The 22,997-nt window shown below is 45.8% G+C and overlaps 1 protein-coding gene across 3 annotated transcripts in view; it reads right to left on the minus strand.

The window, feature by feature from the left end:
- Positions 1–22,997, minus strand: part of CELF1 (CUGBP Elav-like family member 1) — a 111,937-nt gene that overhangs the window by 12,204 nt on the left and 76,736 nt on the right. For 2 of the 3 annotated variants that reach the window (XM_049779676.1, XM_049779675.1), the window contains 7 exons: positions 9,965–10,152; positions 6,951–7,033; positions 6,427–6,475; positions 4,599–4,733; positions 2,994–3,073; positions 2,520–2,681; positions 625–700 (listed from right to left, as the gene is read on the minus strand). In XM_049779676.1, coding sequence (XP_049635633.1) covers positions 625–700; positions 2,520–2,681; positions 2,994–3,073; positions 4,599–4,733; positions 6,427–6,475; positions 6,951–7,033; positions 9,965–10,142 — 763 coding nt within the window. In that variant the 5' untranslated portion in view covers positions 10,143–10,152. Of the gene's footprint in view, positions 1–624; positions 701–2,519; positions 2,682–2,993; positions 3,074–4,598; positions 4,734–6,426; positions 6,476–6,950; positions 7,034–9,964; positions 10,153–21,654; positions 21,807–22,920; positions 22,994–22,997 lie in introns of all 3 variants that reach the window. The other variant, XM_049779673.1, reaches the window with a different exon arrangement.

Raw genomic sequence — 22,997 nt, forward strand, 5'->3', positions numbered from 1 at the left:
GCGTATTTGTCAGTGGAACAGACAAACACAGGAACTGTTTAGTTTTCCAAGCATTATTGGCAGCAACAATGATACTTTACACCTCATGCATCAAAAGTATAAAATCAGGAGAAATAACAGGCGGGATTCTAGATTCTTCAGTGTGAGCTACTGTCTGGAAGCTATCACAGACTTTTCTTCTGTCGAGGGAGTCAGTGGCCTCAGATAATGTATAGGTGCTAACAGTTCTTTTCTCCTCCCCTTCTGTTCTTTGTTTCTGGGTCACACCCAGCTCAGGAGTTACTCCTGGTTTTACGCTCAGGGGACCATTTAGGACACCAGGGCTGGAGCTGTGTACAAGGCAAGTGCCCTATCCAGCCGCTAACAGCTCTTTCCTATACTCTTTCCTTAGCACACCTTTAAAGGGGGGCCGGGGGGAGCAGCAAATACCAGAGCAATCTGGCAGCATTACTGAGTCACCTTCTGGAGATGAGACAGGTGAGAATGGGGGATGCTCATCAAAGCAAGATTACACAATGAGCAGGGAAATGTTTTCTGCACCAAATGCACGAACACTCTCAGGCTGCGGTGAGCTGGATCCACGGGCCTCGCTGCTGGGCTCCTTTGCCGCAGGGAAACACTTACCTCCCATGGGGTGGAGGCTGCTCAGGGTGTTGAGGTTCCCAGAGGAGGCAGTCTGCTGAAGGAGCTGCAAATAAAGCTAGACATTACACCAAAAAACAGAACAAGAGTGAGAGTGAGGGCTGGTTCTGCATGTGTGGTAACTCTACAGCACAGCAAAGCGAGAGTGCAGAGGCCCCAAAGAAAGGAGAAAGCAAGCACCCAAGCTGACACACAAGACAGCAGACTTATGACGGCACAGGACACAGCGAGGCAGCTTAAGCCTGGACACAAGAACAGTGATGTCACACTGAAGCCAAGCTCAAGCCTCCCCAAACAACAGACTTCTAGCAGAGAACAGTAGCAGAGCCCTAAGGTTCACTCTGAGCAACAAAGGTGACAAAGAGCGACCAAGAACGAATGTTTGTGTGTGTTGTATATGTGTGTTTTAAGAGTGTGTGTGTGTGTGTGTGTGTGTGTGTGTTTGTGTGTTGTGTGAGGCCTGCCCGTTTAATCTGCTAAGTGTTTCCATACTGGCCACACGACCCTAAGACTAGATCAATCTCTGTGGTGCTACTCCCTGATCAATCTGATCCCCTCCCCTTCAAACTGGTTTTAGCCTTGAAATGAGCCAATGACTGACAGACACACTGCCTCAAACACAAGGATCTGGGGCTGGAGAGATAGCATGGAGGTAGGGTGTTTGCCTTGCATGCAGAAGGAAAGTGGTTTGAATTCCAGCATCCTATATGGTCCCCCGAGCCTGCCAGGAGTGATTTCTAAGCATAGAGCCAGGAGTAACCCCTGAGCGCTGCCGGGTGTGACCCAAAAACATAAAAACAAAAAATTGCTATATTCAACTCCAGTGTTCCTTATAAAATGTTACCTTTTTTTTCTTTTTTCTTTTTTGGTTTTTGGGTCACACCCAGCAGCGCTCAGGGGTTACCTCCTGACTATGCTCAGAAATCACTCCTGGCAGGCTCGAGGGATCATATGGGATGCTGGAATTCGAACCACTGACCTTCTGCATGAAAGGCAAACGCCTTACCTCCATGCTATCTCTCCGGCCCCAGCCCATTACCTATTTTAATGATACCATCTATATATGGTAGAAAAGAGATAGGGGAAAAGGTATTTGGTCACTAAAGACTCATTTTCCTCCTTTTAGAATCAGGTATAAGAATGTTTCCAAATCTGGGGGCCGAAGAGATAGCGTGGAGCTAAGGTGTTTGTCTTGCATGCAGGACAGTAGTTCAAATCCCTGCATCCCATATGGTCGTCCCCCCCAAGTGTGTCAGGAGCATAGAGCCAGGAGTAGCCCCTGAGTGCTACTGGGTGTGACCGAAAACCCAAAACCCCCCAAAAAAAGAATGTTTCCAAATCTTCAGGAGGGTAACTAGACCACACCTGATGATGCTTAGGAGTTATCTCTGCTCTCTACAGATGACCTTCTAGGGTGCTGGAGATATTGAAGCAGGGTGGGCCATCAGCAAAGACATGTGCCTTTAATCCCTGTACTATCTCTCAGCTCCTTAAAAGCTTTACATGTTAGAAAACCAGAACACTCAAGTTATAACCTAAAGTCTATGACCAGATTGAGACTAACAAAGAGATTACTGAACTATCAGCATTCCCCCCCCCCCCCCATTCTGGCCACACCTGGCAGTGCTCAACGGGTACTTCTAGTTCAGTGCTCACGGGAAAATGTGATGCTGGGAACCTAAGCTGGGGCCCCAGCATGCACATCATGCACTCTAGTTTGAGCTATTTCCTGGCCCAGGCCCACACTGTCTAAACTCTTGATGAAATACATGATATGCCAAGACTTTTAAATGTCATTGTCTGTTAGTTAGGGATAGCAGAAGAAGAAACAGCAGGGAGCTTGCACAGTCTGCAGAAAGCAAAACACAAAGACTCACTGCTAAATACTGGGGTCCAAGAGTATTTAGACCAGCAAGGTTTCCCCACACAGATGCTGCACTGATCTGCTGCATCTGCTGCTGGAGCTGCTGGGCCATTCTCTTCTGCTCTTTGTCCTTCTGTGTGTCTGCAAATTTGACCACCATAGGCGATGAACAACCCTATGAAAACATCAAAAGTCAAATTTCTCCTTCAGGATGGGGGTGGGGGTGTAGGGGGATAATCCTCTGCTCTAGTGATAAGAAAAGGCTGCTTTCTAATTTCATTCACAGTCAAAGATTCCCTTCTGCACAAACACAAGGGAAAAAAATTTAAAAGAATAGCTATTTCCAATAAATGATTTTAGAGAAAGATCTGTTTCCGGCTTTAAGAGGATAGGGCATCTGAACCTTTGGCGATCAGCTGGTTTGGTTTACGGCCAATGACCATAGCACCCTAAGGAACTTCCCCTTTCATTCATCTGCTGCTCCTACCTCCATGGTCTGTGCTTGGTGCATTGCCTTGATAGCCGTCTGTGCCATGGCTCTGGTGGTGAAAGTCACAAATGCACAGCCTGGTAAGAGAAGTCAACAATTCATTTCTGTGCTTATCTGCCTGATATTTACTGAGCAGCCATTAAATCCCAACTTGCATTCTAGCAATATAAACCCAGTGCTTAGCTTCAAGGCAGAAAAGATAGATTTGTTAACACAAAGCACTCTAAGGTCAGACACAGACAGAAGAAAGGTTCTTGAGAGATAAAGGATAAACCATACATTCTAGTTCTCAAGAAGAAAGTGTTTCCATTTTTGTATTAAGAACAAAGGGAGGGCCGGGTGGTGGCGCTAAAGGTAAGGTGCCTGCCTTGCCTGCGCTAGCCTTGGATGGACCATGGTTCGATCCCCCGGTGTCCCATATGGTCCCCCAAGCCAGGAGCAACTTCTTTTTTTTTTTTTTTTTTTTTTTTTGGTTTTTTTGGGTCTCACCCGGCAGTGCTCAGGAGTTACTCCTGGCTCCATGCTCAGAAGTCACTCCTGGCAAGCACAGGGGACCATATGGGACGCCGGGATTAGAACCGATGACCTTTTGCATGAGAGGCAAACGCCCTACCTCCATGCTATCTCTCCGGCCCCAGGAGCAACTTCTGAGCACATAGCCAGGAGTAACCCCTGAGCGTTACTGGGTGTGGCCCAAAAACCAAAAAAAAAAAAAAAAAAAAAAGGAGGGGCTGGTGAGGTGGCGCTAGAGGTAAGGTGTCTGCCTTGCAAGCGCTAGCCAAGGAATGATCACCACCGTAGTTCGATCCTCCGGTGTCCCATATGGTCCCCCCAAGCCAGGGGCAATTCCTGAGCGCTTAGCCAGGAGTAACACCTGAGCAAACGGGTGTGGCCCGGAAAACAAAAATGAAAACAAAACAAAACAAAACAAAAAAAGAACAAAGGGAACTGCCACTGAGCTACATCTATAGTCAACATCAGAGACATGACCCAGAGGTGCAAACTGTAGAATCAATAGGAGGCTGGGAGAAAACTAGAACGATAACTTGATAGAAGACATCATGATATGACCAAAATAAACAAAACACCTCCCCAAAACTCCAAAAAGAAAATAAAAAGAAAAAATTTGGGGCCAGAGTGGTGGCACGGCAGTAGGTAAGCTGACCTAGGACGGACCAAGCTCACCACCCGCCCCTCCCCCCCGCATCCCCATATGCTCCCCTAAGCCAGGAGCGATTTCTGAGCGCATAGCCAGGAGTAACCCCTGAACATCGTCAGATGTGGGGGGGGTGGGGGAAGAGGGGAGGAGGAGGAGGAGAAAACAACAGGTCCAATCTCTCCATCAGTCTAGGGAGCACTGATTATCCGTAGTCCAATTCGCAAGAGTGACAGGGCCTTGGAACTAAGAGGTAGAGAACATGTCTGAAACGTCGGATCCTGACATCCTTTCCCAACGGCCACCTCATACAGCTGTGATTCCCCCATCAGAGCGCCACAAGTTCAACCCTAGCACTCTACCAACCAAGAAAGATTGGCAACTAAGACAATTCTCTATAAATGCTAAAAAAGTAGCAACAAAACAAAAAAAGACCCTGCACCCACCTCGACTCAGACCATCAGGTCCCCGCAATATCCGGCATTCTTCAATCTGTCCAAATGAAGAGAACATGACTCGGATGTCATTTTCAGTGCACTTCTTGGAAATCATGCCAATAAACAGCTTCCTGTCTTCCACTGCTAACAGAGTAGAGCACAAAGGGCTTAAATATTTCTGTGAGAGGCAGTGTGGCACAAACTCTGGAGTCACATCATCTGGGATGGAGTCCAGGCTCTGTGCTTCTGTATCAAATTTCACAGATTTTAAGATATATTTCCCCAAAATAATTCTACATCTCTTCCTAAAATAAAACCAGGGGCTAGACACAGATAGTACAGGGGGGTTTAGGCGCTCGCCTTGCATGTGGCCGATCCCGTTGAATCCATATGGTCTCCAAAGCATCTCCAGGAATAAGCCCTGAGCACAAATGGTATGGTCCAACATCACCCCACCAAACTCTAAAAAACTAATGAAATAAAAGACTATCTTAAAATTTTAATCGAAACATGTGAATAAGATACAGTAACACGTGATCTTTTCCAAGTTTATTTAACCAGGGCCAAGAATGAAGCACAATCCGGCGCGGTGGCGCTAGAAGTAAGGTGTCTGCCTTGCCAGCGCTAGCTTAGGATGTACCGATCCCCTGGTGTCCCATATGGTCCCCTAAGCCAGGAGCGACTTCTGAGCCCATAGCCAGGAGTAACCCCTGAGTGTCACTGGGTGTAGCCCAAAAACCAAAAAAAAAAAAAAAAAAAAAAGAATGAAGCGCAATGGTTGTGTATGCCTTACACGTGTGGTTTGATTTCTGGCTCTGTTAAAAAAAAGCCCAGTCCCTTCCCGTTAAAGGTAACAAGCTATGTACTCCACACAGAGGAAGGGAAAAACAAAAAACAAAACAAAACACATTCGATGTCTAGTGAAAGTTAATTACACCAGCCTTTTCCTCCATTCTGGAAGAGTCTATGTTCTCTCCTGAACACATATATTCTTCTCTTTCTCTCCCCTTAAATCTCTCTAAATTTCTTCCATTCAAAATGTTTGTTTATATGCTACACTCGTGGTGCTAAGGACTTACCGGTGTTTCTGAACTCAGGAATGACACCTGATAGGGATTGGGGGGCCATATGGATGATAAGGATCAAATCTGGTTCGGCTGTGAGTAAGGTACAAGTATTCTACCCACTAAAATAGCTCTCTGTACCCTCTAAATTTTTTTTCAATTAAACAAAATAGGGGAGACAGAGTGAGAGCACAACGTGTAGGTATCTGCCTTGCATGCATCCAACCCTAATCCTGGCATCCCATATGGTCCCACCAGGAGTGATTTCTGAGTGCACAGCCAGGTGTAAACCCTGAGCATAGACAGGTATGGCGCCTGCCTGCCTCAGATAAAAACCAAAACTAAAAACCAAACCATAAACAAAACAAAACAAAACAAAACAAAACAAAAAAAACACACCCTGTTTGCTTCGCTTAAAAAAAGTTACTCATCTTATGTCTGTTTTCTCATCAAATACCTTGATCTACCTTCAAAGGTAGTCAGAGATATTAAGCGTAGACTTTAATAACATCTCAATTTATATAGCAATCATAGCTTCTTTTTAGCAATATTGAGTTTTGGGCCAGAGAAATAGTTCAACAGGCTGGAGTACACTGTACATGTAGGAGCACTGGGTGTGATTCCTGGTACCATATGATCAAGAGCAAACTTTACACTTGCAGGTGTGCTCCCTGGGAGGAAGGTGATTAGAGAGAGGAGAGAAGAGAGGAGAGGAGAGAGGAAAGAAGGAAAAGTCAGGAAGAAAAGGGAGGCTTTGCTGCTTTCTTACTTACCATTGTTCTTTTCACTATCAGCAGGCTTCATCTGGATAGGATGATGCATCTTTAAAAAAATAAGATTAAAAAAAGGCTTTTAAAAAATATAAGAACCCCCCCCCCCCAATCAACGAAATCCTTACGCATTCTTTCTGAACTCAAATCTGACTCATGTCTCCCCACCCACCCCCAATCCACCCCTATTATGACAATAGAATGTGAGTCAAGAAGCTGAAATGCTCTTGGCCAAGAGATCCATTGAGATCCCATCTTGGGAAATGGTTCCTGTTGTGCACTGTCCATCAATTTTGATGGCTGTCACTCTTTCCCAAACACTTTTCAGTGAGTGCCTGGTACAAGCATATTCCATGTTCCCACATCTGAGTCCCAATAGCTGCTGCTACTTTTTTTTTCCCCAAAACACACAAAGCTGTTCATAATTGAGTTTCAGTCAAATAATGTACAATACCCTCACGAGTACACGTTTCCTACCCCCAATATCCAATTTCTCTCCCACCTCTAGCTTCTTAGGAGTGTCTTACCCCTGGGAGGACCTTCATGTTGTGAAGAGCATTCTGAGCTTCTAATGCAGCTTTACGGGTGTAAAATGTAACAAAACAGCACCCTGTAACAAAAATTTCACCAAATCAAACCAATCTTTTCACAGCAGACAATTCCTAAAGACACCCACCTTTCTCCACAGAGAGACCAAAAAACTAAGTGTTTATTACAATTAGCCAGGACAGGAAGCCAGGGCAGTAGTCAGCAGGCAGGATGCTTTCTCTGCATATGGTTAGCCCAGGTTCCATCCTAGGCACTTCATATGGTTCTGAGGCCTCCAGGGGATCCCTGAGCAGAGCTGGATATGTCCCAAACCCCAAATAAAAACTAGCCAATGGGGAAAGAGAGAGGACAGAGTAGTATGTTGGCAGAATCACCCAGCTGCGAACACCTGCACAAGCTTGTCGCCTAGTTATTCCTTTCCTTTTTTGGTTCTTGGGTCACACCCGGTAACGTTCCCAGGTTATTCTTGGCTCTGTGCTCAGAAATCACCCATGCAGGCTCAGGGGACCATATGGGATGCTGGGAATCAAACCACCATCAGTTCGGGGCTGGCCACTGCTGTGATATCTCTCCAGCCCCTACAGTCTCCTAGTTCTATTAAAAAAATTTCTTTTTGGGCCCGGAGAGATAGCACATCGGTGTTTGCCTTGCAAGCAGCCGATCCAGGACCTAACGTGGTTGGTTCGAATCCCGGTGTCCCATATGGTCCCCCGTGCCTGCCAGGAGCTATTTCTGAACAGATAGCCAGGAGTAACCCCTGAGCACCGCTCGGTGTGGCCCAAAAACCAAAAAAAAAAAAAAAAAAAAAAAAAAACCAAAAAAAAAAATTTCTTTTGGGGCCAGAGGGATAGCATGGAGGTGAGGTGTTTGCCTTTCATGCAGAAGGACAGTGGTTCGAATCCCGGCATCCCATATGGTCCCCTGTTCCTGCCAGGGGCGATTTCTAAGCATAGAGCCAGAAATAACCCCTGAGCACTACCAGGTGTGACCCAAAACCAAAAAAAAAAAAAAATTCTTTTGGGGGGAGAACCACACTTAACAGTACCCAGGGAATGAACTTAGCCCTCCAGAAGCGAAGCATTGTGCTCTAGCCCTTCCTGTTACTTCTCAGCTTCCATTAAAATTCTTTGCTATTATTTATAGGTCACACCTGGTGATGGTAAGGGTTCATTCATGGCTCTGCACTCAGGGATCACTCCTAGGAGACTTGAGGATCATCTGTGGTGCCAAGGATTAAAACCCAGGTCGTCTGTGTGCCCTGAAGCCCTACCTGCTGTAATACAGCTCCAGCCCTCCCCTTAAAGTTCTTTATTGCTGGGGGCCGAAGAGATAGAACAGGGGTAAGGCGTTTGCTCTGCATGCAACCGATCCAGGACAGATGGAGGTTAGAATCCCAGCATCTCACATGGTCCCCCAAGCCTGCCAGGAGCGATTTCTGAGCACAGAGCCAGGAGAAAACATTGAGTGCCTCTGGGTGTGGCCTGCTCCAAAACCCCCACCCTCCCCCAAAAAAGTTCCTATTGCTCGTTTACCTGGTAGGTAAAGATGACCTACCAGGGGAGGTAGGCTTAAGTAGTGGAGCACATGCTTTGCACAGCTCCTGGGCACTGCATGGTACCCTGAGTATTATTAGAAACAGTTCCCTAGTACTTGCCAGAAGGGGCTGATGGCTTCTTTGACTAATCATTTGAGTGTGGCTTGAAAACCAAAACAACAGAGCCACTAGTTTCCTATGGAGCGCAAAACCATCAAGACATTAAAAACAAATATAGTGGGCCCGGAGAGATAGCACAGCGGTGTTTGCCTTGCAAGCAGCCGATCCAGGACCAAAGGTGGTTGGTTCGAATCCCGGTGTCCCATATGGTCCCCCGAGGCTGCCAGGAGCTATTTCTGAGCAGACAGCCAGGAGTAACCCCTGAGTACCGCTGGGTGTGGCCCAAAAACCAAACCAAACCAAACCAAACAAACAAAAAACGAATATAGCACTGCATATTGTTTCTTATCTTAATGCTATGTACAGGATCGTGCAGTTAGCTATCTGAAGAAAAAAAGAACTTTTTCACTTAACAATGTAAAATATATTTGTGCAAATTAATAGCCAATTAAAATATTTAAGGGATACTTCTCCCCACCTCCCTGCTATTGGCCCTGCTGTCAGAATCGAGGCAAAGCTCTGGCTCTGGAGCCACGGGTTGCCGATCCTAGTTCTAGACCAAGAAGAAAAAAAAAGATGTGGGAGAAGAGAATTTTGGGAGAGGTGAGTTTTGGCCACACCTGGCAGTGAGCAGGGATTACTTCTGGTGGGATCTGGTGAATCATGTATGTATTAAGAATCAAACCCAGGGATTCAAAGCAGTGGCGCAAGGTAAGGCATCTATCTGCCTTGCCCACGCTAGCCTAGGACGGACCACGGTTAGATCCCCCAACATCCCATATGGTCCCCCAAGCCAGGAGCGATTTCTGAGCGCATAGCCAGCAATAACCCGAGTGTCATCGGGTGTGCCCCTACCCCAAATCAAATTTTGCGGCATGCAAAGTATGCCTCTTACCTTTTGTATTACCCATCTATTCCCTGTGTTAACTCTTGTTTTTGAGCCATAGCTAGTGATAGCCAAGAGACCATGTGGTACCAGAAATTAAACCTGGCCTCCTACTCTCAAAGCATGTGCTCTGCCTGCTCATTTCTCTCTCCAGTCTGAAAATAGCACCTAGGGGGTTAGCTTACTTCTACTTTACTTCTGTCATTCCATTACAAAGACCAAATGAGGATGTGAGGCAGCTGGAAACAGAGAAAGAGAATGAGCCTGACTCGGCGTTCACAAGTTAAAATTTACAAATGACTCACGAATCACCTTCGCTTTTCTATTCTTGATTAAAGCCAGGAATTAAGTTTGGACTCAAGTATAAGTCTTCTATCAGAGAAGGGACTTCCTCCACCCAAAACAAACACAGGAGGAGCACATGCCAGCAGCAACCACACCCACAGCCTCACCTTTGCTCTGTGGAGGGTTTTGGCTCCTATCCCGTAGCACATTGATTTCATAGACAGCACCATACTGTTCAAAGAGCTCCCGCAAATCCTTCTCAGACCAGGTTCTTGGAACCTGGCCCACAAACATCTTGATAGCATCAAGATCCGGTTGGTCTGGGTGGTCCAGGGTGCCGTTCATTTTCTTTGAGCTACAGAAAAAAAAACCCAATTCTTATTATGTGTTCTTCATTCACGTTGCTTTCCACAGGGAGATCCATTCCCCCAGCCCAGCCTTTCCAGCTCTTAACTACTTCCTCAAAAAGCAGAGCAAAATTCTATTTCCACTCAATTCAGTGGAGTTCTCAGATCTTCCCTTACTATGGTCATTACCCATTACCTCATATTCCAAAGTGACATCACCATTCTGATTAGAATATTTGGGGTTTTAACTACAGAACTTGTCATTCTTTGTCTAACAAGAGAACTCTCAAAAGAACTGAGGTGGCAGGTAATCATAAAGTAAGTTTTAATAATTTTTTTCTTCTTGTCTTTTTTTTTTTTTGGGGGGTGGGGGGGACACGTACCCAGTGGTGCTCAGAGGTTACTGACAGCTTGGCATTCAAAAATTACTCCTGACAGGCCCAGGGAACCATGTGGGAAGCTGGGGATTGAACCCTCGTTGGCCATGTCCAAGGTAGATGCCCTCCCCACTGTGCTGTCACTCCAGGCCCCAGTTTTTTTTTTTTGTTTTTTTTTTTTGGTTTTTGGGCCACACCCGGTTACGCTCAGGGGTTACTCCTGGCTATGCGCTCAGAAGTCGCTCCTGGCTTGGGGGACCATATGGGACGCCGGGGGATCGAACCGCGGTCCGTCTCCTAGGCTAGCGCAGGTAAGGCAGGCACCTTACCTCCAGCGCCACCGCCCGGCCCCAAGGCCCCAGTTTTATTAATTATTAAGAACAGTTAACCAAACATTTTGTGGGGGACTGGAGAGGGATAATGGGCGACACCTGGTTGTGTTCAGGACTTACTCTTGGTTCTAAGAACAGGAATCATTCCTGGCAGGCTCAAGGGACAAGATGGGATGTCAGAGATCAAACCCAGGTTAACTGCATGTCAAAACAGGCACATCACCAATTGGATTATCTCTTTGATTCCTACTCAACAAAACTTTTTAAAACGTCTGTAAAAATAACTAAGATTCGAGCCAGAGTGATAGATAGTACAGCAGGCATGGCATTTGCCTTGCATATGACTATTCTGGGTTAGATCCCTGGCATCCCACTTGGTTCCTGTGCCCTGCCAGGAATAAGCCCCCTGAGGTACACTGGGTATGGCCCCAAAACATAAAGACTATTAAACCTAAAAATAGATGAAAATTGGGTTGCAGATATAGCATAGAGAACAAGGTACCTACCTGCCTTGCACACTGCCTGCCTTAGTTCAATTTCCAGTACCCTGTATGGTCTATTACTGAGCACCACTTAGTATCCTTGAGGCTAAAGTCAGGAGTAAGCCCTGAGCACTATTAGGAATGGCCAAAATGAATCAAGGTTGATGCAAGCAGCCGATCCAGGACCAAAGGTGGTTGGTTCGAATCCTGGTGGCCCATATGGTCCCCCGTGCCTGCCAGGAGCTATTTCTGAGCAGACAGCCAGGAGTAACCCCTGAGCACCGCCGGGTGTGACCCAAAAACTTTAAAAAAAAAAAAAAAAAAGAATAGAATAGAAGTTGTTTCACCAAGAACTGACTATAAAGCTGTTGGCCTTTTTATATTGTCTCTTGCAAAACACTGGTGTTTAAATTAGGCCATCAAAACCAAGATTTACATCTTTTATTTATTTATTTATTTATTTATTTATTTATTTATTTATTTATTTATTTATTTTTTGGGGGGGTTTTGGGCCACTCCCGGCGGTGCTCAGAGGTTACTCCTGGCTGTCTGCTCAGAAATAGCTCCTGGCAGGCACGGGGGACCATATGGGACACCAGGATTTGAATCAACCACCTTTGGTCCTGGATCGGCTGCTTGCAATGCAAGGCAAATGCCGCTGTGCTATCTCTCCGGGCCAAAGATTTACTTCTTTCACAAATAACTGTACACAAAAACTGTAGTTGTCAGAATTTAATTTCTTTTTTTTTTTTTTTTTTTGGTTTTTCGGGCCATACCCGTTTGATGCTCAGCGGTTACTCCTGGCTAAGCGCTCAGAAGGGGGGACCATATGGGACGCGGGGATCAAACCGCGGTCCTTCCTTGGCTAGCGCTTGCAAGGCAGACACCTTACCTCTAGCGCCACCTCGTCGGCCCCAGAATTCAATTCTAAGTTATCCAGTTATCCAGATTTACCTACAAGACCTTATTAATCAACACACAGATCATCTGTAATCACCTCAATGTCAGCAATTCCTCCAAGCCAATCACATAAACCTGCATCGCTCCTGCTTTGAACACGGCACCTTAGCACCATACACACAACATTCAAGAAGAATCTCAATTCTCACACTAGTTTTGTTTTTTTGGTTTTTTGTGTTTTTTTGGGTCACACCCGGCAGTGCTCAGGGGTTACTCCTGGCTCCATGCTCAGAAATTGCTCCTGGCAGGCACAGGGGACTATATGGGACGCTGGGATTTGAACCGATGACCTTCTGCATGAAAGGCAAATGCCTTACCTCCATGCTATCTCTCCGGCCCCTATTCTCACACTAGTTTTAAGATCTTATGATTTGGGAGTTGGAGCGATAGTACAATAGGTCCCCCCATGCAGCAAACCTGGGTTCAATAAGTGGCACTCAACTCAATCTGTCATTCTTTCCCTACCCTCAGGCCTTTTATTGTTCTGGGGCCTCATCCAGAAATGTTTAGGATCACTCTTAGTGGGGCTCTGAAAGCTATATGTGGTTCCCAGAATCGAACACATGTAGGCTGTGTGCAAGACAAACACTTTGCCTGCTATATCGTCTCTCTGGCCACTTTTTCTCTTGAAGTATTTGGAATGCATTGTTTTATGATTTTCCATGAATCTCACCTTTTGTATTGGTAAATTATTATGAAATCATAATCAGTGGCTAGGGATGTGGTTCAATATTAAGAGCACAGGCTTTGCGTATAAGGTCCTGGGTTGACACATACACAACTATAATATATGTAACTATATACATAAACAATTTAATATAAATGAACTGATTTAACTGTTACTATAAGTTTGATCCTAAGATCTTCAACAGAAATTAGATAATCGGCTGGAGAGGTGGCGCTAGAGCAGAGGCATCTGCCTTGCAAGCACTAGCCTAGGAAGGACCTCGGTTTGATCCCCCGGCGTCCCATATGGTCCCCCCAAGTCAGGGGCAATTTCTGAGTGCATAGGCAGGAGTAACCCCTGAGCGTCAAAATGGGTGTGGTCCAAAAAACTTAAAAAAAAAAAATGTGGGGGGGGAGCCTGAGAGAGAGCACAGCGGTAAGAAGTTTGCCTTACGGGGCCGGAGAGATAGCATGGAGGTAAGGCGTTTGCCTTTCATGCAGGAGGTCATCGGTTCGAATCCCGGCGTCCCATATGGTCCCCCGTGCCTGCCAGGAGCAATTTCTGAGCCTGGAGCCAGGAATAACCCCTGAGCACTGCCGGGTGTGACCCAAAAACCACAAAAAAAAAAAAAAAAAAAGAAGTTTGCCTTACACGCAGAAGGACAGTGGTTCAAATCCCGGCATCCCCATATGGTCTCCCGAGCCTGCCAGGAGCGATTTCTGAGCTCAGGGCCAGGAGTAACCCCTGAGCGCTGCCAGGAGTGACTCAAAAAAAAAAAAAAAAAAAAAAAAAAAAAAAGTGGGGAAAACGGGTGAATCTAATATTAAAAACAAAAACAAAACCTGATTTGGGGGCCGGAGAGATAGCATGGAGGTAAGGCGTTTGTCTTTCATGCAGAAGGTCATTGATTCTAATCCCGGTATCCCATATGGTCCCTCGAGCCTTCCAGGAGCGATTTCTGAGCATGGAGCCAGGAGTAATTCCTGAGCACTGCCGGGTGTGACCCAAAAACCAAAACCAAAACCAAAAACAACAACAACAAAAATTTTTTAAATCAGGGTTGGAGAGATAGCAGGAGGTAAGGCATTTGCCTTGCATACTGAACCTGCCAGGAACGATTTCTGAGTGTAGAGCCAGGCGTAACCCTGAGAGCTGATGGGTGTGACCCAAAAACCAAACCCCCCAAAAATAATCAAAATGAGGACTGGGGGGAGGGTGCTAAGATATAGCACAGGGGGTAGGGTGTTGGCTTTACACACTGCTAATTGGAGTTCAAACTCCGGCATCCCATATGGTCCACAAAACACCACCAGGAGTAACCCCAGAGCATTGCCAGGTGTGGCACCCAAACAATAACAACAAATAGGGGCCAAAGAGATAGTACAAGTGGTACTTGCACATGGCTGTCCCCTTAAAAAAGAAAAAGAAAAAGAAAAAAGGGGGCACATCAGGGCATAAGCTTTACCTGACAGGGACCCTGGTTTCACCTCTAGAACCTCATGGCCCCACATGTGGCCTGAAGTTCCCCAAAACTCCACCAGGTATGTCCCTAGTGGTCCCCAGCAGGACATTATCAGGCCTGGAGCCATTGGACCTGGTGGGCAGAGGAGAGCCAACGGTGGCCACCAGACCTTTTAGAGCACTTATTGGAGATCCCCACCAGAACCACAAAAGTTTTTTAGCCTTACAGAAGGACCAGAGATACAGTAACACTATAATCTGGCACCACATGTTACCTTGAGCACAGAGCTGGGAATATACTGAACACTACCAAGTATAGTCTGAAAATCGACTGGGAATTATTAATATTTTTTTTAGGTCACACCTGGCAGCGCTCAGAGGTTACTTCTGGCTCTATGCTCAGAAATCGCCCCTGGCAGGCACGGGGGATCATATGGGATTCCGGGATTTGAACTACCATGCTTCTGCATGGAAGGCAAAAACACCTTACCTCCATGCTATCTCGCCAGTCGGTCCAAAGAACTACTAATTTTTTTTTATTTTTATTTATTTTTTTTTTTTTTTTGGTTTTTGGGCCACACCCGGCAGTGCTCAGGGCTTACTCCTGGCTGTCTGCTCAGAAATAGCTCCTGGCAGGCATGGGGGACCATATGGGACACCGGGATTCGAACCAACCACCTTTGGTCCTGGATCGGCTGCTTGCAAGGCAAACACCGCTGTGCTATCTCTCCGGGCCCAGAACTACTAATTTTTAATCATATTTCTATTCTACAAAGGGTTACTACTCTAAACCCTCAGTGGTGCTAAAATACATTTTGACAAGGAAGAGGGCATCTACTTTCAAAGTAAGCAGGAGACTTCTCAGTTTGTAATGGTATTTCTTCAATTGCTAAAGCAAAAGCAAAAGAACAAACATAATCAATACACATTGATTATGGCTTACTAGAAAGTTCCTGCAGAGTTGCTGACAGATATCCTCCATCAACTTACAAATTTTCCTACATTTCTTCTTCCTTTTTTGGTTTGGGGCTGTATCTGGTGATGCTCAGGGGTTACTCTTGACTCTGTATTTAGGGATCACTCCTGGCAGTACCCAGGGGACCATATGAATGCCTGGGATCAAAAACCAGGATCAGTGGTATGCAAGGCAAACACTTTACCCACTCTGTATCTTTCTGGTCCTCTTTTCCATTTCTTTCCCCCTTTTTATGGGGGGGGGGGTCACACCCGGCAGTGCTCAGGGGGTTGCTCCTGGCAGGTTCAGGGGACCATATGAGATGCTGGGATTCAAACCACTGTCCTTCTGCATGCAAGGCAAATGCCCTGCCTCCATGCTATCTCTCTGGCCCTAGCCTCTTTTCCATTTCTGACTGCCTACCTACTCTCGAAGCCACCCTTCTTTCCCCATTCCAAATAAATCAATACAATAGCCAAGAATGTCTCCAGATTGCAACTCAAAGTGCACAATAGCAGGGGCAACGTTCAAACAACAAAGTTTTAATTTGGGAGGCACATCCAACGATCTCAGGGCTTACTCCTGGCTCTGCACTTTTTATCAGTCTACTGGTGCTAAGGGACCATAAGAGATGTCAGGGATCAAACCTCAGCCATGAAAAAGGCACACAAGGCAAGCGCTCTCCCCACTGTACTATCCTCTGGCCCCAATCAAAACTTTAACAGCAACAGTAGTCATTTAAAATATGCTCAATATTAAAATAAAAATGTTCCAACAACAATAAAATTGCCCCCCCAAAAAAATCCTCCCTAAATAATGAAGCCTACGCCCTTCCTTTTTTTTGGGGGGGGGGGGGCCCGCAGCGGCAATATCTGGTGGTGCTCAGTGGTTACTCCTAGCTCTGCACTCAGAAATTACTCCTGGCAGGCTCAGCGGACTATATGGGATACCAGGAATCAAACCCAAGTCTGTCCTGGGCTGACCGGGAGCAAGGCAAATGCCCTATCGCTGTGCTCTCTCTCTAGCCCCCGTCCTTCTATTTTTTTATGTATCTTATGAGAGGGGCAAGGGCTATGAGCACTGGCGGAGTTCAGCAAATCAGCATATCAGGATGCTGTGGAGGCCATTGATTCTACTGTGTAATGAATGACTTGTTCCTATCCCCTACTAAATACTGGGCTTTACACAGGCTAGACAGTATCAACAGGATACATGGCAGTAAGTAAAGAAAATAGAGTACTCCTGAAAACCAAGTTTTGAGCCAGGAAAACAAAATAAGAGAAGGGGCCACATGGAAAAGTTTGTCAATGTCAAAAGCAGTTACAAGGGGTCAGGGTACATGTCGTATGTTCTCAAGGACTACAATTTGATCCCCAGCATCTCATGGCCTTGAGAGTCCCTGGTTATGGGTTGGTGACCCGCTAATGATTGTTTGGGAGCTACTCCCCCTTAGTCACGGGCTTTCTCATTCACTCCTACTGCTTCTAAAAAGGTAAGAAACATACATATATACTTGTGGTGTGCTTGCGGAACAAACACTGCAGAGATCAGAAATGGTTTGAAGGGCTAGCCACCATGTTTGCATACCAAAGCCCTGGGATTCAATTATCAGTGTTGCATGATCCCCCAAGCACTGCTAGGTGAGACTATCCACTCCCTAAAAAACTAAACACTGCCAAGGACTGGTGATGGATGTGGTGGAGCACATGCCTCTCTGGGGTGAGATCCTGGGTTCTAACTTAGACTGCAAAGGAGAAAGAAAACCAGAGCACAAAGAGCCACATGGGATCAGGCTTCCCACTGGCCAAGCCCTGGAAACTGTGTTTTTTTTGTCCTCGTTTTAGTGGAGAGCGCCCTGGGGCAAACGATGATGAATCAGTATCCCTTTTTCTTTCTTCTTTCTTTTGGCTTTTTGGGCCACACCTGGTGACGCTCAGGGGTTACTCCTAGCTTTGCGCTCAGAAATCGCTCCTGGCTTGGGGCCATATGGGAAGCCAAGGTTTCAAATCGAAGTCAGTCCTAGGTTAGCACATGGCAAGGCAAACACCCTACCGCTTGTGTCACCACTCTGACCTCTGAATCAGTTTTCTTTTTAAATAACCCACTCAAAGGCCAAAGCCAAATGCAACAGTGCCTAGAGAAAGATCTATGGTGTCCCTGGGGGTTGCTAAGAGATAAGTCTGAAAATTCTAGTGCTCTAAGGAACCTGCCCAAGCCTGGGGAAAAGATTTTAAAAAAGGAAAAGCAGAACTTGCAAGGGAAGCTGGAAAGAAAGGGAATCAAGCAGGTGGCAGGTTATCTTAGGGAAAAGGCATGGCCTGAACACCCTTCTTTTTTGTTTCAGCTCTGGCAGAAGCAGCAATAATGACAGACACTAGCAGATAATTATAAATGAGAAAATGATGGGGCCAGTGTTCAGGTACAACAATAGGGTGTTTGCCCTGCACGTGGCTGACCCAGGTTCAATCCCCAGCTCTCCATATGGCTCACACCAAGCCAAGAGTGATCTGCATAGAGCCAGGAGTATGCCCTGAGCATCATCAGGTGTAGATTCCAAACAAACAAAAAATACCAAGAAAGATTAACTGAGTAATAAAGAAAAGTGACTGCTTGCTTTTGACTCTCAGTAAGCAATTGTTCAAACTTCAAAAAGCCTCTCCTCTCTTCTCTTCTTTTGATTTTTGTTTTTGAGGGTGCTGCTCAGGGCTTACACCTGATGGCTCAAGGGACAATGGAGTATGGGGAATTGAACCCAGGTCAGCTATGTGCAAGGCAAGTATCCTGCCTGATGTGAATCTCTCCAATCTCAATTTTCTCTTCTCTTTCTCCTATATTTATCTCTCTCCCAGACCTAGCTGATATGTAAGCTGGCCAGAAACCCAAGACAGTGGCCATGCTTCAGACAGACATGCAGACAGGTCTGCTCAAACTTATCTACCACTGTGCTGAGCAAGACAATAGCCAACAACTAAATACAATTAATTAGAAAGGCGAGTTCCTTGCTTGGTCACCACATGTAGACTGGAGGTTATTGCCAAGGGCAGCAGAAATTTAACTTTTAGTATTACCACAGAAAGTTCTCTAGATAGTGTAGCTCTGCAGAACTTCAGATTGGATAATATAATAAGTTTTGTTAACCAATCCACATTAACAGAGCAAAAAAGTCACAATTAGGGACCATGAAAGAGGCAGCTTTGTAAAATCTAGCAGGATTTGTGCTACGTAGAAATGAGACATACACTATAGGAATTGCCCAGGCCAGGCAAGTCTGTGGATGTGAGATAGCTACTGAGAACAGGGGGAAGATGACTGCCACTGAGGACAAGACTCCACACTGGAGCAATGAAATGAGTCTGGAATTAGTGGTGAAAACTCACAACTTTGTGGGTATAGTAAAAACCACAGAACTGCAGCCCTTCCCAGTAAGAATGTAAGTTGTATGGATTAATCTCAGTTTTATAAAGAGGAGTAAGATACTAAGCCACACTGAAGCCACATTACAGCCAGTTTCAAGGCAGGAAAGAGCAAAAGCAGCAGTTGGTGCAAAAGAGTGCAACACTGGGGTGCCAGGATCAGAAAGACGGGGGCTCAGGGTGATTTGCCATGAGGTCCAGATTCCATTCTATTCCCAGGTTACATGCATGCTGACAAGAAAATCCCCCAGACTCTGATCATTTGGGTATGAGTACCTTGCAGATAGGCTGGCATGTTTATGTACCTGTATGTACACGTGTGCATGTTCACACATTTGAGCATCATGGAGACAGCCAGGGGCACCACAACCATGACTCGTGTGCCTTGACCAAGTTAAGACAAGTGCAGTCATGAGACTACAAACCTGGTGAGCTGTAGCCTGGCTGCAACCTTCAGCAAGCACCATGACCGAGAGCGTGTGAAACCCACAGTTACAGCAAAGCATCAACAACAAATGGAGAAAAAAGGCAAAAATAGGTGTAAAAAGGTTGAACATTGAACAGTGGCAAAACATACAGAGGGTGCTTCAGTAAAGGGTAACCTAAGGCACAGAGTCCTATCTCTGGAGATATATCTGTTGCATGGAAATCCTTTTATTTTATTTTGGTTTTTGGGCCATAACCGGTGACGCTCAGGGGTTACTCCTGGCTATGTGCTCAGAAATCGCTCCTGGCTTGGAGGGGGGGCATATGGGACACCGGGGGATTGAACCGCAGTCCATCCAAGGTTAGCACATGCAAGGCAAATGCCCTACTACTTGCGCCACTGGTCCAGCCCCGGAATCCTTTTATTATCATCATCAGGTCTTTGTGATGGCATTCACTGTGATCTGACCTTGTAAAGAACCTTCATAAAGACAAGTTTCAAACAAAAACAGCTAACTTTGAGGCCCACTCTCCAAAATATTCACAAAGAACAATTTAGAGTCTATTATCCATACCTCTTAGACCTTAATTCTAGGACAGAGAATTAACATACTGAGGCTATAACTCAGATTTAGAATACCACCCATCTATTTTCTAGGGAAGAGTCTACCATTTAATAGATTCTTGGATTTTTGGTTTCTTATGGGGCCACCCCCAAATGTGTTTAGGGTTCACTCCTAGTTTTGCAACCAGGGATCACTCCTGGTGGGACACAGGGGACCACAACTTTCTGGGGTGGTGATGACTAAACCCAGGTCTGCTGTGTGAAAAGTCAGGACTCTAGGCTCAGACCCCTCTCTGATGCCTGGTTAAAGTATCTAAAGTCAAGAGTTATTGTAGCTAGAACTCAAGGCTAGCTTAGCATCGTAACTGTGCACTGTACTGGTGTCCCAGTTTTGTTCCAGTTAGCTGTTGCTGGAGCTACACCTGGAGGGTCTCAGGGACCATAAGAGGGTCACTCTAGCAGTGTTCAGGACCACACTCTGGTGCTGGGGTTTTGAATCAAACCCAACAATTCACACATGCAAACAAAGTGTGACCTCTACCATTTCCTGGGCTCAATGGTGTTGCTTTTTTTTTAACATAATTACAAACTGACAGGTTTCCTCACTCAAAATATTAGTTCTCAACATTTCCCAAGTTCAAAACCTGGGCAAATTGCCAAATAAAACTGCTAAGGTTTGGTTTGGGGAGACAGCACAGTGGTCAGGCCTGCTAAGTGTGCCCTAAGCAGTGAGTGGGATGTCCTCCTGCCCTAGCCTTCCACTGTCCAGTCCATTTAGCCAGAGTAGCACCAGGAATGACTCAGGTAGTCCTTGAGCAATGCTTTGTAGGGGACTGCCTGTCATCCATTGCCATTGCCCCCTCCCCTCCAATGAGATTTTTCAGGGTGTCAAGGGAGGAGATTATTGGGTGTAGAGCATAGCTGAGAACCCTGAAACCATGTAGTGAGTTTCATTTTCTTGAAGACTGGAGGAAAAACTTATAGCCTGGGATTAGTTTACCTGTTAATCCAGCATTTTGTAGGCTATTGATTAATAATCTAGCTATTCCCCTGGATGAGTCTAAGAATTTGATCATTAAAACAAACACACTTCACAAAAGATCATTTGAAAACTGTCTACCCAGTATAAAACAATAAAGCTACAATTAAACAAACAAAAACCTCAGGGCCTAAGGCTCTTGCCTTGCATAGTTTGATCCTGAGCACCACACCAAGCGTGAGCACTGCTGGGCATGGTCCAACCCCGCCTCCATCCTGGAGAGTGGGTAGGTAGATGGCTCAAAGAGCTGAAGCAAGAGCTGTGCATGCAGAAGGTCTGGGTCCCCTGAGCATCACCAGTAATGCCTCCCTCCCACTGAGTTGAGAGCCAGCCTTGAGAAATAGGGATAGACAGCTCAAAGGATCGAGTGTAGGTCTTGCATGCCCAAGGTGCCAAACTTGATACCCGAACACTATTAGCTGTGGCCCTAGTGACTTCGACAGCACTAAACTGTATAGTCCAGTTGGCAAAGTACTCCTGGGAGTAGTCCCAGGGAAAGCCTTGAATATTGCTTGAGAACGCCTCACACCCCCTCCCCCAAAAGCTTGCAATTTATCACATGGGAAAACAATGCAACTTGAAGGAAATGACACCAGCACTTGAGTTCATGTTGTTGTCATATACCAAAATGCATCTGTAATATGGTTAAAACCTTGAGGAAGTAACAGTAATTAGACAGAATGAGACTACAATAAGAAGTAATAATAATGTGGACTTTTGCCACCTCAATTTTTTTTCCAAAAAAAAAAAAAAGGAACAGGTTCATTAAACATCAAAGAAAACCACCCAGTTCCTATGTTTATGATAAAAATTAGACAGCAAAAAATACTTACACAGGACTGGAATTCAAAGAGCAATGATCCACCATCATTTCTGGAAGGAAATCCAACTTAAACGCAGCCATCACCTCACTTTCCCCTTCAGAAGCCAATGATATAAACTTGCTGCACTTGTCTGATGCACAAATATACACAGCTTTAGCTTCCTGGGCCCCACAAAAAGAACAAAAAAACAAAAAAAAACACACACACACACACAAAGTGGAAACAGGAGCTCAGGAAAACTAGTAGTAAGTGCCACAGAAACAGGCAGGACTGGGGAAGGGGAAGGGAGGACTGGATCAAAAGGGGGATGTGACCATGTGAAGGGAGGTTCAGCCCAGCACACAATGAAAGTGCTGATGCGCCAGGCTTGTTTTGTGTGATTTTTCCTGGCGAAGCAGTACTAAGTGCACCGTCAGATAATAAGAGTGTCAGATTCATGAAGATAGCAGTGGCTAACAGAGCAGAAGAAACACAAAGTTTCTTCCTAAATCACTTCCTGCATATCAGTGTCTGAAGGCCCCAAAGCCTCCAGCCCCTTATTTGAAGGGGAGGGGGGAAGCTCATTTGATGAGCTTAGAAAATGTTTCTTGGGAGAAAACTGGCTACTTAGTTTGAACTTCGTCTACTATGTGCAGCAATGAGACAGCATGCCTGGGTCCAAACCAACCTTCTCAAAAAGGAGCAGTGAATGGGATTGGAGCAATAGAACAGCAGGTAAGGCACTTGCCATGCACACGGCCAACGGTGCTCAATCGTTGGCACCCTCTATGGCTCCCACGCAACACCAGGAACAATTCCTGAGTGCAGAGCTAGGAGTAACCCAAGCCAGGTGTGGCCCAAACAAAAAATGCTGCTTTAGGGGCTGGAAAAATAGTACAGCACATAAAGTGCTTGACTTGCTTGCAGCTGATCCAGGTTCAATCTCTTTCCTCATAGGGTCTCTTGAGCCCCACAAGAAGTGGGGACTCAAAAAAAAAAAAAAAAAATGTAGGGGCCGGAGAGATAGCATGGAGGTAAGGCGTTTGCCTTTCATGCAGGAGGTCATCGGTTCGAATCCCGGCGCCCCATATGGTCCCCTGTGCCTGCCAGGAGCAATTTCTGAGCCTGGAGCCAGGAATAACCCCTGAGCACTGCCAGGTGTGACCCCCAAAAAAAAAAAAAAACCAAAAAAAAAAAAAAAAGAAGTGGGGACTCAGCACAGGCAAGTGTAATCCCAAAATCAAAAACCCAAATGTCACAGGCCTTCTTTCCATTTTTAGCGTTAGGGTACCTTACCTCCAAGATTTCACTCCACTCAAGCTCAGTTCACAACACAGGGGGCTTTTGATAAGGGGAATCTATGACCGGCCTGT

The sequence above is a fragment of the Suncus etruscus genome, chromosome 9, assembly GCF_024139225.1.
Source record: "Suncus etruscus isolate mSunEtr1 chromosome 9, mSunEtr1.pri.cur, whole genome shotgun sequence".
Taxonomy (NCBI): domain Eukaryota; kingdom Metazoa; phylum Chordata; class Mammalia; order Eulipotyphla; family Soricidae; genus Suncus; species Suncus etruscus.